This window comes from Lagenorhynchus albirostris, chromosome 11 (assembly GCF_949774975.1).
Source record: "Lagenorhynchus albirostris chromosome 11, mLagAlb1.1, whole genome shotgun sequence".
Classification (NCBI taxonomy): domain Eukaryota; kingdom Metazoa; phylum Chordata; class Mammalia; order Artiodactyla; family Delphinidae; genus Lagenorhynchus; species Lagenorhynchus albirostris.
In genome coordinates this window covers 81,865,449-81,883,175 of record NC_083105.1, presented here as the reverse complement: position 1 = coordinate 81,883,175, position 17,727 = coordinate 81,865,449, and the positions used below count along the sequence as shown (strand labels likewise).

Sequence of the window (17,727 nt, the reverse complement as noted above, 5' to 3'; positions counted from 1 at the left end):
TCTTCATTAGGCCGAGGAAGGCCATGGGGATGTGCAGGCCGTTACGCGGGCCTGCCCACAGGATCACTCCACCCGGTCGTGTAGTGGTTTCTAAGCAGGCGATTTGTAGCCACTGAGATAGCATCATCCCCAAAGAACAGCATCCACCCCAGCTCGGTCCCTGTGTGCCCTTTGTCCATACCCTTCTTGCAGTCTCTGTGACTTTAATTATTACATGGGGTTTGACGTTTTCTATCTCCTGACTATGTGTCTTGGACCAAACGTTCTTTATTCTAGGCAATTTGAACTAAACATTCTGAAAATACTGCTTGGGGATGGCTATCTTGTTGGAATCGTGTGTCGCATATGTGGTTTTGTCTTGTGCTTCATTGGTTCACCATAACCTGAGATAATACATAAATGAATTTCTTTTCTTCATGAAATTTACGAAAGCTTTTCCTTTTTATTTTTCTTCCCTTTAGTTATCTCTCTCTCTCTCACCAAATGTCTAAGATCACCTTTACAATCAAATGGAGATTTAGTTGGGCTGTTAGAACTCTTCCTTTAAGCAGACGCTTCCATGTGTGTGAGCATGTGCATGGAGTTGGAGGGCTGCTTGAAGCTCTTTGCTTAACTTGCCAAAGTCATAGCCATCTTTTTTTTTTTTTTTTTTTGCGGTATGGGGGCCTCTCACTGCTGTGGCCTCTCCCGTTGCGGAGCACAGGCTCCGGACGCGCAGGCTCAGCGGCCATGGCTCACGGGCCCAGCCGCTCCGCGGCATGTGGGATCTTCCCGGACCGGGGCACGCACCCGCGTCCCCTTCATCGGCAGGCGGACTCTCAACCACTGCGCCACCAGGGAAGCCCATAGCCATCGTTTTATTCTCGGTTGTTTTCTTTTCTCCTCACCTCTTGGGAAACTCGTCAGTGCCTTTGACTTTTTTTCTCCTTAATACAGATATGCAAGAGTGTAACTGTTGACAGAGAGCAGGAAATGTTTACACGTCTAAATAATCAAAATATGTAGGGAGCATGTGTGTGTGGGCGTACATACACGCTGGCTGTGTAGCTGCACAGGTGGTGTGTGTTTCTCTCAAGTCGCCATGCATTTCCGCGGTTAACGAGGAGGGCTTAGCATCTCTAATGGCACTTACGTATGTAGTCTCAGCAGTGTTTTAAGGAGGAAGAGCGTTGCGGGAATTCTGACTCCCGCTTAGTGGATCTGTGGTTTAACATTGTGGTATTCTGGGGAAATCTGGGTTCTGGCACCCGAATTTCAGTTAGCCAGGGTCTCCATCGCTTTGAGAGTAAAGAAGTGGGAGAAGGGTTTTCAGTGATTCTTAAATCCATTGTTTGCAGTAGCTCAAGGCTTTGTGCGTTATAATCACAGAAATGAGGCTGGATTCCAAAGGTGTGGTCAGTGTTCCTTGCGTCCATAATGCTAGCCTCTCTTTGTCAGATCATGGCCCAGAGATGCTCCAACCAAGAGAAGACTTAAATTAGGGGTGTGGCAATTCACAGGCATTGTAGCAAGATTCATTTAAGCTTCAGGCAAAAAATAATATATGCTATCTCCTTAGAAATATTACGGTTGCTCTCAAAGTTTGAAATAGCCTTGACAGCTTCCTGTGACCATTACCTTGAACTGAGGCGTAATCCCGGGCCGACGACCAACTCCTAAATGAGGTAAATTGTATTTGCCGTCTGTGTTTTTGTTTGTATTTCAAAACACAAGTTGTTGTTGTACCGTCATCTTTTCTTGTTTGTATGTTTGTTTTTACTTTATTCCTTTACCTTCATGGTAGTAGTTATATGCTTGGCTTTAAATATTTGGTCCATTTGATTCTGTGATATTAAGGGATTTTAGAAGAAAAGGTCATCAGCTGTCTTTCTGGGCTATTCTGGGCATTTTGTACTATATTTATTTTGGACCCAGCTTTTCTTGCCCTGGGTTTCTGATTAGCTGTTCCTCCTCCTTGCCTTGGCCTCTCATCTTGCTTGGAAGCATTTCAACAGATCTGTGTTTGGATGACTGTTTTCTTTAACAAATAAACACTAGCTCAACCTTGGGAAAGAGTCAAGAAGACAGGATGGAACTCTCCGTTAATGCTTCTGGTTCAAAGGCATGGCATTCTTGGAGTAGGGAAGCTGGCTTCTTAGTACACTGATGTCTGGGAGTTGCTTCCTGCTTGAGGGGAAACATGGGATTCCGGGGCATTCTCAGAAGTTTTGGATAATTTGGTGAGACTTAAATAGTCTTATTGTTTATAAATTTTTAGAAATTAAAGAATGGATTATTTGGTTAGAAAAGTGGGCTTTTTGGTTCTTCAGGGTCTAAATTGATCTTGTCTGAGGTCTGGCCCAGAACACCCCTTTCAGAGGCCTTTTACTCAGATTGTTGGAGTTGTCAAAAAACTAAGTATCAAGCAGGGAATAGGTGGTCTTGAAGGAGTATCAGACTTTAAGCATAAAGTTTTCACCCAAGGGAAAACGGTGATACCAAGACACCCGTTTATGTTGACCTTCTCTGTGAGACTGTGTCTAAGTGACTTTACAGGCACAGGAAATACCAACTAATTCTACTGAAGTGTTCCAGGACCCAGAAAGTAATTTGTTTTTTTAATTTTTTTGTCTTTTTTAAAAAAATTGAAATACACTTGACATACAGTATTACGTTAGTTTCAGGTATATTACAAAATGGTTTGACATTTGCATATGTTATGAAATGATCACCATCATAAGCCTAATAACCGTCGATCCCTGTACAAAGTTGTTATAATAATATTGACCATAGTCCTTATGCTGTATATATTATGCTGTATAATATTGACCATATTCCCCATGACTTGTTTGTTATATAACTGGGCGTTTGTACCTCTTAATCCCCTTCACCTATTTCACCCACCTCCACATCACCCTCCCTTCTGGCAACCACCTATTGGTTCTCTGTATCTGTGAGTCTGTTTTCATTTGATTTTGTTTTTGTTTTTTAGGTTGGACATATAAGTGAGATTATGTGGTATTTGTCTTTCTCTGCCTGACTTATTTCACTTAGCAGAAAGTGATTTCTGTTTCCTCCCTCTGTGGCATTCCTGAATCCTCAGGAGGTAGAGCTGAGAAAAAATCAGTGTGTTCTCTGTACTCCTGACCTGACAGAATGCAGCTGATTCTTGTTTGTTGCAGTAGTGACATTCTGCAAAGTCACCAAAATGCTGAATTAGTGCCTACTGAACCGTTGCTTCTAGGGGATTCACGGGCTTAGGTTCCTGTGAGCTTCTGTCACAGCGTCTTCACAACTGACCAATACATAACCTTGCTTCCATTTAAAGGGACCTTATTTAATGGTGCTGATACATTAACATTGAATTCCCGATGAACAGCACTGTAACTCGTGCTTGAACTAAGCTTACCGAACACATGCATTTTCTCCACCAGGCACCTCACAGCCTTCTTGCATTTAGAACCACTAAACAGCACTTCAACCTCATGCCTGGGGACCATTTTAAACACTGAAATCACCAACCAGAAGCACAGAAATATGAAAAACATGGCACAGGATAGACCATGAAAAGGACACTTATTTATAGTAGGAGAGCTAAGCTGAAATGAGAAGGCAGAGCATTGCCTTGTTTGACCTCAGCTGGGACCATGCACACGGGCACTCAAATTTTTTGCCACTCTGTACATGGCCATGAACAACTGCAAAAGTGCCACTGATACTGATTTTGGGGTTACAAATAAATTTTAGTGAGTGGGCAGATTCACAGACATCTACTGTATAATATAAGCAAAGTAACCCCAGACATTGTAGCAGGAACCCTCCTCAGCCCAGCTCTACAGTTCACGAAGAAAGCCAATCATTTAAGGTAAAAATGAGTTACAAGTTACTATTGTGACCAATATCCAGAACATGTTTTTAGACAGCTTCATATAAGATGAAGGCCAATTAGTGATTCCTTTTGTTGAATAAATGACAGTTAACACTTCTGCCCTCACTTTGAACACCTGTAGAATAGGAACCACATCTTGTGTATCCCCATGTTCTTGGTATGAAGGGTAATAATGGCCAACACATAGTGGGACCTCCGCAAGTGAATGAATAATAAATAAATGAATGACAGAATGAGCCAGGAGAAATCTGCTCCATGGTGCCTGGGCACTTGAGGACACAATATGAATCTGATGTATCTTTTCAACTTAGATCATGTCCACTGTGTTCATTAAATTAACTCAGGTAAATGCTTACTAACTGTCAGAGAGAGTAATGTCAGAGTAATCAGTAATCAGTCAGAGCTGATGTAGTAATGTCAGTAATCAGTCAGAGCTGATGTAGCATGGAGGGTATTGCAGCTGGGCCGGAGGATGGAACAGGAGGACCACCAAACGTTTTGAGAAAACTACTTAAGGGCTGGAACTGCACTGGACTCTTTCTTCCATCTCACCATGGAGCCTGGCTGGCAGGATTTTTTTCTCTAACATTCTTGATACCAACTTCTCTCCACTTCAGCCCCACTCCCACGCTGCCGTTATTAGAAACTTCTCTCTAGAACATAGATTTGTTCATCTCAACCTCTTGCTTCAAAAACTCCATTCTCCCCATAAGAAACAATTCAAAGCTCCGTAGTGACCTGGCTCCATCCCTGCACCTCAGACTTCAATCTCTTAACCATCGCACTGAAGTACACCCTGTGCTCAAGCTAAACTGGACTCATCACTGGATCCCAAGCATGCCTTTTAGGACTTGTGGCCATTGCATAGACGGTCCCCTCTGCCAGTGTTGTCTGCTCCTTCGCCCAGCTCTTCCTTTCAGCTCTAGCTCAAATTACAGCCCCTGTGCTATGTCTGGCAAGATGCCTGTCTCTCCCCAAGTGTGAGCTCTGCAGAGGAAGTGTCTGTGATACTCACCTTTGTGCACAGCCTCTAGCATGTTAATGTGCAGTAAATGTATTTGAATGAGTGAATGCATCTAAACATTATCTAGAGGAAATAAGAAGGCTTAAAACGTCTTTTTAAACAAAAAAGAGAGGATAGACTATCACTTTCTATTAAGGCAAGTAGAAAGCTGTGGCTGCCCTTTTGTTAAGTAGCTTTGTCTGTTGTACAAAACTGAGCTTTTCCACTCAGGAAACACCTACACTGTGCCACACTCCCTGGCCCCCAATGTAAACATCCAGGGACTAGACTTAATTAAAGTAGAAGCTAGTGAAATTTTATGTGAGAGGAAATGACATTCAATTTCAGATATTATCTGTTTCAATTATTTCCTGCAGATTAACGATTCATTTCACCAAGCATTTATCGTGGAGCTACTATGTACAAGAAACTGGGCCAGGGGCTTTGGAGCGTGAAAAGATAAGCAGAACACAGGGGCTTTTGTCTAGTGGGGGAGAAAGTTGTGGAAGCGCATTTCTGTAAAACAGGATAAAATGTACACTTACTGCAGGTAGAGCCATGGTTAACACAAAGGAAGGAGAAACTTATTTCCAACCTGCTCAGTTCCATAGAAGAGCTTGGCTCTAACCTGAGCCTTGAAGGGTGCAGTTGGGAGTAGGTAGGTGGCAAGGCAGATGGAAGGAGTAGTAGCATGGTTAGGGCAGTTCCAAGGGGAGGGAACGGTGTAAGCAAAGGCACTGAGGCAGGAAAGTACAGGGAGCAGCAGCAGGGGGCAAGTACTGCAGGGAGCATGGGGGCGAGGGTGGAGCATTGTTAAATAAAACCGGGAAGGCACATCATAATCTGATGGAGGGAAATGTAATGGCAGTTTGCTTGGAATTAATTCTGTGGTCATTAGGAGCCATGCAAATTTTCAAAACAGAGGAGGTATAAGACAGGAAGGGCAGTGGCTAGAAATTACAAGCTTTTACTAGGTGTCAGACACTGTTACTAAATCCTCACCATAGCAGTTTGAGGTTAGTACTATTATTGGGTTGGCCAAAAGGTTCATCCGTCTTTTTCCGTAAGATGGCTCTAGTAGCATTTAGTTGTCTTTAACTTCATTAGAAACAATTTTGTTAGATTGTATGTGACAGCTGTCATATCAGTGTGCATTTAAAAAAAGACGTCAAAATTGGTGAATTTTTGTGTAGCCATTTTAATATGGAAGATGGAAGGAAAACAGCAACATTTTTGGCCTATTATGCTTTATTATTTCAAGAAAGGTAAAAACGCAACTGAAACGCAAAACATAAGATTTGTGCAGTGTGTGAAGGTTCTGTGACTGATCGAACGGGTCAAAAGTGGTTTGTGAAGTCTTGTGCTGGACATTTCTCGCTGGACAATGCTCCATGGTTGGGTAGACCAGTTGAAGTTGATGGCGATCAAATGGAGACGTTAATTGAGAACAATCAGTGTTGCACCACGTGGGAGATAGCTGACATACTGAAAATATCCAAATCAAGCAGTGAAAATCATTTGCACCAGCTTGGTTATGTTCGTCACTTAGATGTGTGGGTTCCACATAAGTTAAGTGAAAAAAACCTTCTTGACCATATTTCCGCATGCGATTCTCTAAACGTAACAGAAATGTTCCATTTTTATTTTTATTTCATTTTACTTTTATTTATTTATTTTTTATATTTGGCTGCATCAGGTCTTAGTTGTGGCATGGGGGATCTTTCGTTGTGGCGGGTGGGCTTCTCTTTAGTTGTGGTGTGCGGGCTTTTCTCTAGTTGTGGCATGCGGGTTTTTCTCTCTCTGGTTGTGGCATGCGGGCTCCAGTGTGCATGGGCTTGTAGGTTTTGGCACACAGGCTCTCTAGTTGCAGTGCCCGGGCTCAGTAGTTGTGGCGCATGGGCCTAGTTGCTCTGCGGCATGTAGGATCTTAGTTCCCCAACCAGGGATTGAACCCGCATCCCCTACATTGGAAGGTTGGTTCTTTACCACTGGACCACCAGGGAAGTCCCTCCATTTTTAAAAGAAATTGTGACGGGTGATGAAAAGTGGATACTGTACAATAATGTGTAATGGAAGAGATCATGGGGCAAGCGAAGTGAACCACCACCAACCAACCAACACCAATGTCTGGTCTTCATCCAAAGAAGATGATATTGTGTATATGGTGGGATTGGAAGGGAATCCTCTATTATGAGCTCCCTCCGGAAAACCAAACGATTAATTCCAACAAGTACCGCTCCCAATTAGACCAACTGCAAGCAGCACTTAATGAAAAGCATCTGGAATTAGTCAACAGAAAACGCATAATCTTCCATCAGGTTAACGCAAGACTGCATGTTTCTTTGATGACCAGGCAAAAACTGTTACAGCTTGGCTGGGAAGTTCTGAGTCATCTGCCATATTCACCAGACATTGCACCTTTGGATTTCCATTTATTTTGATCTTTACAAAATTCTCTTAATGGAAAAAATTTCAATTCCCTGGCAGACTGTAAAAGGCACCTGGAACAATTCTTTGCTCAAAAAGATAAAAAGTTTTGGGAAGATGGAATTATGGCAGAAGGTAGTGGAACAAAAGAGTGAATACGTTATTCACTAAAGTTCTTGGTGGGACTCCCCTGGTGGCACAGTGGTTAAGAATCCGCCTGCCAATGCAGGGGACACGGGTTCAATCCCTGGTCTGGGAAGATCCCACATGCTGCGGAGCAACTAAGCCTGTGAGCCACAACTACCGAGCCTGCTCTCTAGAGCCCGTGAGCCACAACTACTGAGTCCGCGTGCCTAGAGCCCGTGCTCTGCAACAAGAGAAGCCACCGCAGTGAGAAGCCTGCGCACTGCAACGAAGAGTAGCCCCTGCTCACCGCAGCTAGAGAAAGCCCTAGTGTCCAACAAAGACCCAATGCAACCAAAACTAACTAACTAAATAAAATTAAAAAAAAAATTTTAAAAACCCTCTATTCTACAAAAAATAAATAAAGTTCTTGGTGAAAATGAAAAATGTGTCTTTTATTTTTACTTAAAAACCGAAGGCACTTTTTGGCCAACCGAATAGCATCACATTTTAAAGATCAAATGGAAAGCCCAGAGAGCTTAAGCAACTTCCCCAGGATCCACTGCAAATAAGCAGTGGACCTGGGATTTGAAGCCAGGAAGTTTTATTTAAGAACCTGGGTTTTGAACCTGGAGTTAAAGCGTAGGATTCAGAGAGTCTCTGAACTTTCTGAATTGTTTGCAAAGTGTTTAGTATATATGAATGCGTGCATTTGTTTAAGAGAAAATCTATAGCTTTAATCATATAAAAGACATGCTCCATAAAAGGTTAATAAGGACTCTGGTAGCACCCTCTTCTCTCAAAAGTCCCTCAGGATGTTCAGTGCATTATATGGTGACTTTAGGCTTATGCTACTTCTTAGGTTGGAAGAAGCAGAACAATCTAGCACCACTCAAAATAAAAGGAAATGTCAAAACAATTTGTAGGAATTGTTAGTATTGTAAGTGGCAAACTGTTCTTGATTTGTGAGAAACATAGAAAATGCCCAAGAAGTTCTTTTGAAAGTAAACATGAGCTATCCAGGCCTTGAAAACTGTGGATAGTTTGAGGGCAGAGACCCTGGTTCCGCATTGGGCAAAATTACTCTTACAAAAGCTAAATAAACTCCTGAAATTTGAAATGTTTTTTAAAAGTGCCTAGATGCTAATCTTCTTTCAACTGCACTAATTTGTCTTTTTACAGTTAGAGGGACTTAGGGGATGAATATTTATTAACCCATGAGACTGAAAATTCCTTAAATTAAATCCAAAGGTGGTAAATCCAAAGGCAGATGCCAGGATGAATGAATCCAGATTAAAGAATTGCCCAGTTTATACCACTTGAGAAATCAGATTAATACCTAAGTTTTGTTTAGAGTAAAAATTTTAATGCTTTAAATATGTACATCTTTAAGACGTTACTATCACACAAGAATAGCAAATACAATATTTTAGTAGCAGAGATCTGGATTCCCTACTTACTGGAGTTTTTCTTAACATTTTTCCCATCTTTGTTTTCTCATTTTCTCTCTATTTTGTGTTTTTTTCTTGGAGTGTTTCGAAGGGCTTAATATACAGTCCCCATTCAGACTTGTCCAACTGCTAAAAAATATCTTTTATGGTAGTTTTGTGGATTTGAAGGATTCAATAAGGATGGTAAATAGCAATTGGTTGTCATGTCTCTTTAGTCTTTTTTTTTTTTTTTTTTGCGGTACACGGGCCTCTCACTGTTGTGGCCTCTCCCGTTGCGGAGCACAGGCTCCAGACGCGCAGGCTCAGCGGCCATGGCTTACGGGCCCAGCTGTTCCGCGGCATGTGGGATCTCGCCAGACCGGGGCACGAACCCACGTCCCCTGCATCGGCAGGCGGACTCTCAACCACTGCGCCACCAGGGAAGCCCTAGTCTCTTTTTTGAACTATCCTCTCTCCCTGCTTTTTTCGTTTTCTCTTATTTTTCATTTCATGACATTAACATGTTTGGAAAGTCTGAGATAGTTGTCTAGAAGTATGTCTTTCAATCTGGGTTCATCCATTGGTTTCCTAATGATTAGATTTAGATTAAACATTGCTAGCAAAAATACACTGCTTCTCTTTAGAAGGTACAGGATGGTGGTTAGGCTAAATTTAATCATTGGATTAAGCTGGTGTTCACTGGACCTCTCCATTGTAAAGGTACCCAATCCCCTTAATCACTAATAAGTCGTCTGTGGGGTAATTCTTGGGGACCATGTGCATATCTTGTTCCCCAACAGTCAGTTATTCAGCCAGTGGTTTTCGCATTCATCTTTGATCCTTATGTGAATCAGTTACTGTGTTGGTGGTTGCAATATGGTACTAGCTGAACTTTCGAAAGTCACTTTACCGGAGAAAAATTCTCCTTCTCATTCCCATCCCTATTTGGGAAAAGTCTAGGCCCCAAAGACAGATGGCAGAGGAGTTGATGAAAGGGAAACTTGTAAGCAACTATCCAAAAATATATTAATATTTTAAATGTCTGAAGTGTTTTCTTTGTGAGTGGGTGTATAGTAAAGTTCTAGGAGAGAGAGAGAGAGAGTGTCTTTTAGTTTCGGGGATTTGCCCTTAAAATAATAAATCCTTAAGATTTATTAAGGATTTATGATGCAGATGAGGAAAAACGAAGTAAAGTGCCATTCTGATTTCCTTCTAGGCTGAGAGAATTCAATAATAATGAGACGAATTTTCATTCAACCCAGCCACAATCTGAAGATATTGTTTGCCCTCCCATTTGAAAACACTCAATGGTTCTTTCCAAAGCATGTTAGATTGAAATCAAATGGGCATCAAAACCATGAAATTCCTATGAAAGGTGGGATGGTAAACAGAAATTGTTTCGTAGGGGGGGTTTCTTGATCTAGGCTTATAATTCTTTTAAGATTTATCCTAAGGCTTTTATACCTGCTTTGCTCATGACTGACTCACTCAGTGACTCAGTGTTATCTGATGAGGATCTTATTTCACTTTTGAAAGCAGAGTGTTGTTCTCTTTGTTGCGGTAGTAAGGGCTAGCAGGAAAAGATTGACTCTGGGCGGTGCAATTGAAACCCCCCCCCCATCCATCTTGAGATTAGAGAGTACCCTGCATGCAATATCAGTTCTCCTGCGAGCAGTTCATGATGAAAAGACCTATTTTTGAAGCATGTAACTATCCCTTCTGCCTAAACAAAACTATTCTTAAATATAGGGGTAATTATCAGCACTCTCTATGAATTCATTTATAATTTGCTTTATTTTTCTTTTCATTGTTTTGTAAGAGGATCTTGGACACTATTTTTGTGACCAGGTAGACCTTGGACTCCTGCATCCTTTTGAGCCATGAATTTTCACATTATGTTCTTTAAGTCTGGAAAAAATGACTTGCCCGTATTTTGCTGGTATAGTAGGATCACACACTTTTTTCTCTCATTGAGATCTTGCTGAGTGAAAAATTGGTGTGGCATGAGATGGCCTATAAAATTTACATTAACCTATATCCCAATTCTGTATTTGGAGACAGCTGAATACTCCTTGCATTTGTTTGATAATTTCTTACCCTGCATGCTGCCTTATATTATGATGTTGTTATAGATTCCAGAATATGAATATTTAAGGCAAAACCTCGCTAATTCAAGCATCTGAACTTTATGGGTCTCAAGGTTGAGCAATTCACTTGAAGGAATTAGACTGGCATGTGCCCGGCAAGCACAGTCATTCTCCTAGAATCTTGAGGTTTCTGCAGAGCTAGAGTCTCTCCATGGCCACGCCCAGTTTGCTGTCAGTCCACTTGGTGTGTAGTGGCCTCCACCAGCCCTTTGGACACGACACAGAGCAGAGAACCTGGTCCTAGGTTGGCATGTAGCTAAGAGCTTCATAGCATATTTGACGCTGTAATAAATGAGGAGTTGAGATGAGAATGAGAACTGAAATAGTTCCTATTTTTAAACACTTTGACTCACTTTCTAAGATGTAGCACAACCCCAAGGAATATTTAGCATTCCAATTCTTTATAAAAAATATTTATTACAGGGGCTTCCCTGGTGGCGCAGTGGTTGAGAGTCTGCTTGCTGATGCAGGGGACGCGGGTTCGTGCCCTGGTCCGGGAGGGTCCCACATGCCGCGGAGCAGCTGGGCCCGTGAGCCATGGCCGCTGAGCCTGCGCGTCCGGAGCCTGTGCTCCACAACGGGAGAGGCCACAACAGCGAGAGGCCCGCGTACCGCAAAAAAAAAAAAAAAAAAAAAAAAATATATATATATATATTTATTTATTTATTTATTACAAAGGCTTGTAAAGTGCATTGCTTGAACCGTAGAGGTGGGTTCATACTTGTCAAGCAAGTTTATACAACACTGAAAAATAAACACAAATATGTCAGAAATCTTACAAATGAACGGGGCTTCTTATTCAGTGTGGGCGATCTTAAAGGGAGTTTTTGGGTGAGTTTTTCTTAGAGGTTGACTTAATTACTAGAGAAAGAATTGAGCAAAGCAACAAGACTGGTTACCAGCACCATGACAGTAGGAGATGTCATCTTTCTTTTAGGCGTATCATGGTGTCTGGTTAAAGCAACAGTAAGGCTCCACGTATATTTGTTGAATTAAATTTTCAAATTAGTTGCTAAATTCCTCTGGTCTTAGGTTTCTCAATCAAGGTCAAGCCACCTCACTTGACTTTTCACAGATTGCCATTTTCTCTTCTTCCTGTCTCCGCTCTAACTCTCCTTTCCTGCTCTTAACCCTGCTGGCCAGTGACTTTTGACTTAAGGAATAGCAACTCTAAGCTGTTGTTTTTCATTTTCAAAGAAAACTGTAGGAAAAAAGAGAAATAGGACATATTCGAATCATTAAAAAGATTATATAGAGACAGAGAGATCACTCTGTACCAGGCACTGTGTTAAGATCTTGCAGTGAAAAGGAACCGAGACCTGGTGCTTGCCCTCAAGAGGTCGGAGCCTGTAGGTAAAATAGTCATATCAAGAGAGCTGAAAAGTACAAGTCATGGTGTGAGGGTAGGGACTGGGGGACAGCTTAAGTAAAGTTGACCATGTCAACTGGAAGAATCAGTCTTGGCCTCCTAACAGCCCTAGAGCAGGGTCTTTAAGGATGAGTGCCCCAGGCAATGTGGACTTGAGAAGGCATTGGGGGAATTCTCCAGGGAATGGAGAAGGTAATTCCTATGTTTGTGTATTGGCTCTTATGAGAAGCAAGACAGTTGTTCTGTTGGGGAATTTGGAGAGTATAGATTAAAAGAAGAGCTGGGAGAAGAAAAGGGCAGGCACTGTGAATGCTAGTAGATGTGGTGGATATGCCATGGCTTGGGAAGGAGGGGCAAAGGTTGCATCTGGAAGGAGGTGAATGAAAGTCATGGAACGGGTAGGGTAATGGGACTCAAAGTCTTGGTGAAGTCAAAGAGTAGCTGAAGGTGGTGGAGGGCATACACGTGAGCTAGTTGAACGGGAAATATTCTCAGAGAGGTGGATAAAGTGAGGAGTCTGGCTGTGCAGAGATTCAGGGTGTGACCATGAGCATATACTGCTAAGAAGGGCCTGCTCTTTGATTCCTTCCTTCACATGGTGCTGTCTTTCCGGGGACAATATCCTCCCCAGTGTCTCTCATGTATAACCAGCCAGGATCGCACACCTTAACTCCATGCCAGTTTCTAAAGTCCTCCACCTTAAACTAACCACATTTCTGACTCAAGCAACCTCATATATGAAACCTTGTAAAATCAACCTCCCCATGTTGAATTGATTATTGTTTAGTAGTCAGTATGGACCGTGTACAAACTACTGTATTACCAGCCATAACCCTTTATAGTCATATGTTTACGTGGCTTTATCTCTTAAATAATAAGCCAGCTGGAGCTCAAAGATTGAATTTGTTTTCGCTTTGTTTTTTGTAAGCTAGAAAATTATCTTGTGCTCCTATGTGCTAAATTTTGTGGGAGGAAGGAAGAGATAAAGAAATTAACATTGTGGAAAGGAAGGAATTTGAAACCAAAGAATCATATGAACTCTGAAGGTCCAATAGGGTGGTAGCAAAAGCTGAAGGAGGGCTCTTGAGTAAACCTGAGGGTGAATAAGGAGGATGGTGGTGGTACCCGGGAGGTGAGGTGATAACAATAATAGGGGCTAAAAGTGTGATTACAGCCTTCCTCAAAGAAGTTGACGTTTATTGGAAAGTTTAGTGACCATTGTAAAGGAATTTGAGAGGGCACAGTGGGGAATGGACTGGGAGGGAACTTGGTTGAGTCAAGATCTGCTGAAACCCATAACTTTTTGTAAATATTGCTTCTGTGTGGGAAATATTTCAATGAGAGCTGACTCTTAACCTCTCACTCTTGGATGTTCCTTGGATCAGGGCTTCTGGGGATATCCTCAGGAGAATGAATCATAGCAGTAACATTAGTAATGATATTATTCAAGTGCTTGCATTAGCTCATTAATTCTCACAACAACCTTATGAAGTCTGTATTATTACCTTCCCCATCTTATGAATAAGGAGAGTTAGGCATTCCCCATCCTCGCATTCCTCCTAAGTGGGCTACTTATTCTAGCCAAGGCAAGGTGTACTAGAACCAGTCAGGTCTTCTGGGAACATCAGATCCGCCGCCTTGAACGCCTGACACTGCCAACTGAACTTAGCTTCCTGAGGGACTTGGTATCCTCTGCCACTTGCTTGAGTCCTGCAGGTTCAACCAAAGCCATCCTGCCATGCTGGGAATTTGATGGGCTGTACTGCTGCCTTCAGAAAGTGGGGATTTGGATGAATGAGAAAATAGGTTAAAATATATAAAGTGAAATAGGGTGAAATACAGAAAGAAGTGGAGAGAGGAGGGAAAAAGAATGCCTTCAAGTTAGGAAGGATGATAATACTGAAACTTCCCAGAGAATATGTTTCCGTCTTCGGGCCAACATATAAACTTTCAGCCTGAGCCAGCATCTTGAGCTGGGAGCGGAAGACATAACAAGAATATGTATTTTGTTTATTGGGGAAAAAATAGCTCATGGGGATTGTAGAATAGGGGCTATCAAAAAGTTTAAAAATCTGGCGATATGGGGTGGCCCAATTCGAGGGATTCTTGAGGTTGGATTCTCTTCTGTGAGAGAGTCGTTTCTTTTGTGCTAGCTGATGGGGGCTCTCAGTGGCCTTCTCGGGGTGCTCTCTCCCCCAGAATGAAGGGAGGACTTGGTGCCTTAGCCAGCGGAAGATCCACCCGAAGTTCAGACAGGAGAGGGCTTGTGTGCTGGAGTGAGTGTCCTCCTTCTCTTGCGGACCTGATGAGATTGAGGAGGTCTCTGCAATACTTGTCCTTTGGCTGCCAGTCACCTCGCTTATTATCTGCCAAGAAAATGAGTTTTAGATATTGTGTAACCTAGACAACAGTGGGGTCAATATTTATCCATTTATGGAGCTCAAATCCTTTAACCAAAAGTGACCCAACTGTACATGCACAGTTTCAGTACTCATTAATACTTACACACACCCACGCATACACACATGCACACCTATTTTGGTCATAATTCTTGGCTTTTTCTTTACTTTCCTACCCTCTTCTTTGCCTTGGTGTTCCTCAGTTTTTTCCCTTCAGCTCCACTCTGACCCTTTTACAGCAGGTAGTAATTCTCTGTGCATTCCCACCTGGCCCCTCCGCCAGGCCTGGCCCCTGCTTGCCTGTGAGGCACCTCTGTGCTCACTTCAGCAAGCTCCTGTTTCTGAAGCCTTGGAGGAATCTGTGGAAACTGGATGACATCTTCATTTTCTGATGGGTTGAACTTGGCCAAGTGTTGACAGCTCTCATGTTCTTGATGACTAACCTGAGCCATACCTGGAGGGGAGCTGCTAGACAGCTGAGAGTCTTCCTGCTGAACAGATTCATGGAACACACAGTCCCCATCTTCGTCATCTTACTGGTTCTCAAGAAATCTCTCAAGCTTTTGCACAAGACCGTCCAGTTTGCTGAGAGTCAATTGTGTCTTCTCTTTGGGATACTTGTCTATCCACTGGTTGTCTCCTCTTAGGCCCCAATTAGCCATTGAGTCTGAATTCTTAGAGGCCATGTCAACATCCCAGGCCAGGGTGATTCTTAGTTTGCAAAACTGCTCTGGGTCGTCCTGTATTTGGTCCCATCTCCCCAGGAGTCTCCCTATGTTTTCAGTCCGCCATGTCCCTTGGATAGGAGGGACAAAGTGGATTGAAGGACCTTCAGAAGATGTGTCTTCACAGGAGATGATGTTCTCATAGGAAAAGTTGTCCTCACAGGGGAAATAGCTCACAGAGAGACTCAGGTTTGATTCGGAGCTGCTGGAGAATGAGTGCGCCGTGGAGTTCAAAGGCGCAAATCTCAGGTCTCCCTCATCCCAGGGATCTTCAAAAGAAAGAAAAAAATAAGTGGGATTGGGGAAAAGAAGAAGGTAATAACGGTACTTACGCAATAACGTTATGCATACCTTTTTCTATTTGGAGCTATCGCATTCTGATAGAAGTTCATCCTGTTTTGCAATCTGCAGTGGAGAATGAAAGAGGCAGCCCTCTCCCTTTCAAAACCTGTTCTATACGACCCTCTGTACTAAGCATCTTCACCGGATGCCTCACATCATCTGTTACTACAGCTGAAAGAACTTGTATCATAAAAGAAAAAGAGCATCATGGTATAAAATTTGAAAAATATAAAAAAGTATGAGGATCAAAATCAATATGCCTGTGATTCCCGCTGTCCAGAGATAATGATAATCATCGTGAAAACATTTTGGTGGACTCCCTTATAATCTCTTCTTTTTCTTTATATGTACTTATACGTGTGTGTGTGTGTGTGTGTGTGTGTGTGTGTGTGTGTGTATGTGCAGTCACATCACATATATATGTAGATATGAAAGTCACATTGATTGAAACTGAGATTATTATATTTTATGGCACAACCTACAATAAACATATATATGGCTATTCTGTCACTTTTTACCACTTTCTTATTAATGACCATTAGTAGTTATTGTTCTTAATAGATACATCTTCAGTAAACTCCCTTGTTAATCTTTGTCTCTCTTTATATTCTTAAATGTGGGTTTAATGGCTCAAAGATCACTAATGTATTAAAGGGTCCTTAATAGTTGTTACCAAGTTGCTTCCCAGAAAGATGATAGCCATTTAGATGCCCATCCTCCCACCATCTGATGGCACTTTTTAGTGCAGCTTTTTCTATGATGCCCCGGTGAGTAACTGGGGCAGAGGGTAAGAATACTCACACGCGTGCACGCACATGTTGTAGTCTCTGTAATGCTCTGCTCTGGTGGCTGCCCTCGTGAAAGAGGTGCTGCCAACTCCTGAGCCATAAACCGGGGAGGTGAAAAATCCTTCAGATCCTGAGTCTCAGTGGCTAAAAGTCCAACTGCCGGAAGTCTGTGTTCTGGGGCTGTTGGTTACCATGGCAACACAAGGACCCAAGTTATAGTCAAAAATGTGGGAAGAGAGAAAAAAGGGATAGAAAGCTGCAGTAGCCAGTGCCTTGCTCCCAAAATATCCTGTATCCGTATCATCCCTGCTGGTGAGGATCCCTCTCGAGGGCGGAAGGACAAATGCCGTGGTGGTTACTTCCCTCTTGTCATGTGGGTGTCCAGGATAGTTCTGGTCTAGAGGGAATTTAGAGCCTATTTGGGGAAACGGACATAAACAGCCTCTTATAGGACTGAATGGTAAGTGCAGCAACAGAACTTAAAAATAATGTCATGGGAGAATGGAAGAAGTCGCCTTGTGCAGCCGGGCAGAGATGGGGGAGGGGGGGTCTGAAAAGTCTCCAAGAGAGGATTCCCTCTGATCTCAGTATTTAGGGGGGTGTGGAAGTTAGTGAGGTGGAGGGTGGGGAGGGGTTGGGGGAGAGGACCTTTCAGGCAGAGGGGACACGTGAGCAAGGATCCCCCAGGTGAGAAACAACCAGGAGTGTGGGGACATCAAACATGAGGAGGTAAACGGGGTCAGTGAGATGGTGGAAGGTCTTCCACCCCTGTTAGGGAACTTGGTTTTTATCCTGCAAGCCTGTACTTGGATGGAAGTTTCATTTGTCAGGCATTCTTCCAGGTAATTCAAAGTATATTGGATACTCGACATGATTAAAACAAGCAAACCAAACAGAACTTCCAGTGCACTTGGCAGCATGAATGTTATCAGTTGGCTTTCATGAGAACGGAGTCAGTAGGTTTGCACTGGGTTGAGGAATGGATGGGAGGAGACGAGGTGGGAACAGTGAACCTAGACCATGCTTCAGCAGTGTCTGGATGACAAAGTGAGAGGGGGAGGCAGAGGCAAGGTTAGTTTCCGCACCCACCCGCCAAATACAAAAAC

The 17,727-nt window shown here is 42.7% G+C and overlaps 2 protein-coding genes across 10 annotated transcripts in view; one reads left to right on the top strand and one right to left on the bottom strand.

Annotated features, from left to right (window-relative positions):
• Positions 1–17,727, top strand: part of PPFIBP1 (PPFIA binding protein 1) — a 177,906-nt gene that overhangs the window by 59,978 nt on the left and 100,201 nt on the right. The window lies entirely within an intron of this gene.
• C11H12orf71 (chromosome 11 C12orf71 homolog) lies at positions 14,432–16,744 on the bottom strand. The gene is given in 4 exon segments (XM_060167072.1): positions 14,432–14,493; positions 14,496–14,733; positions 15,210–15,760; positions 16,635–16,744. Coding segments are annotated over 4 exon segments (867 nt in total). The 5' UTR covers positions 16,651–16,744.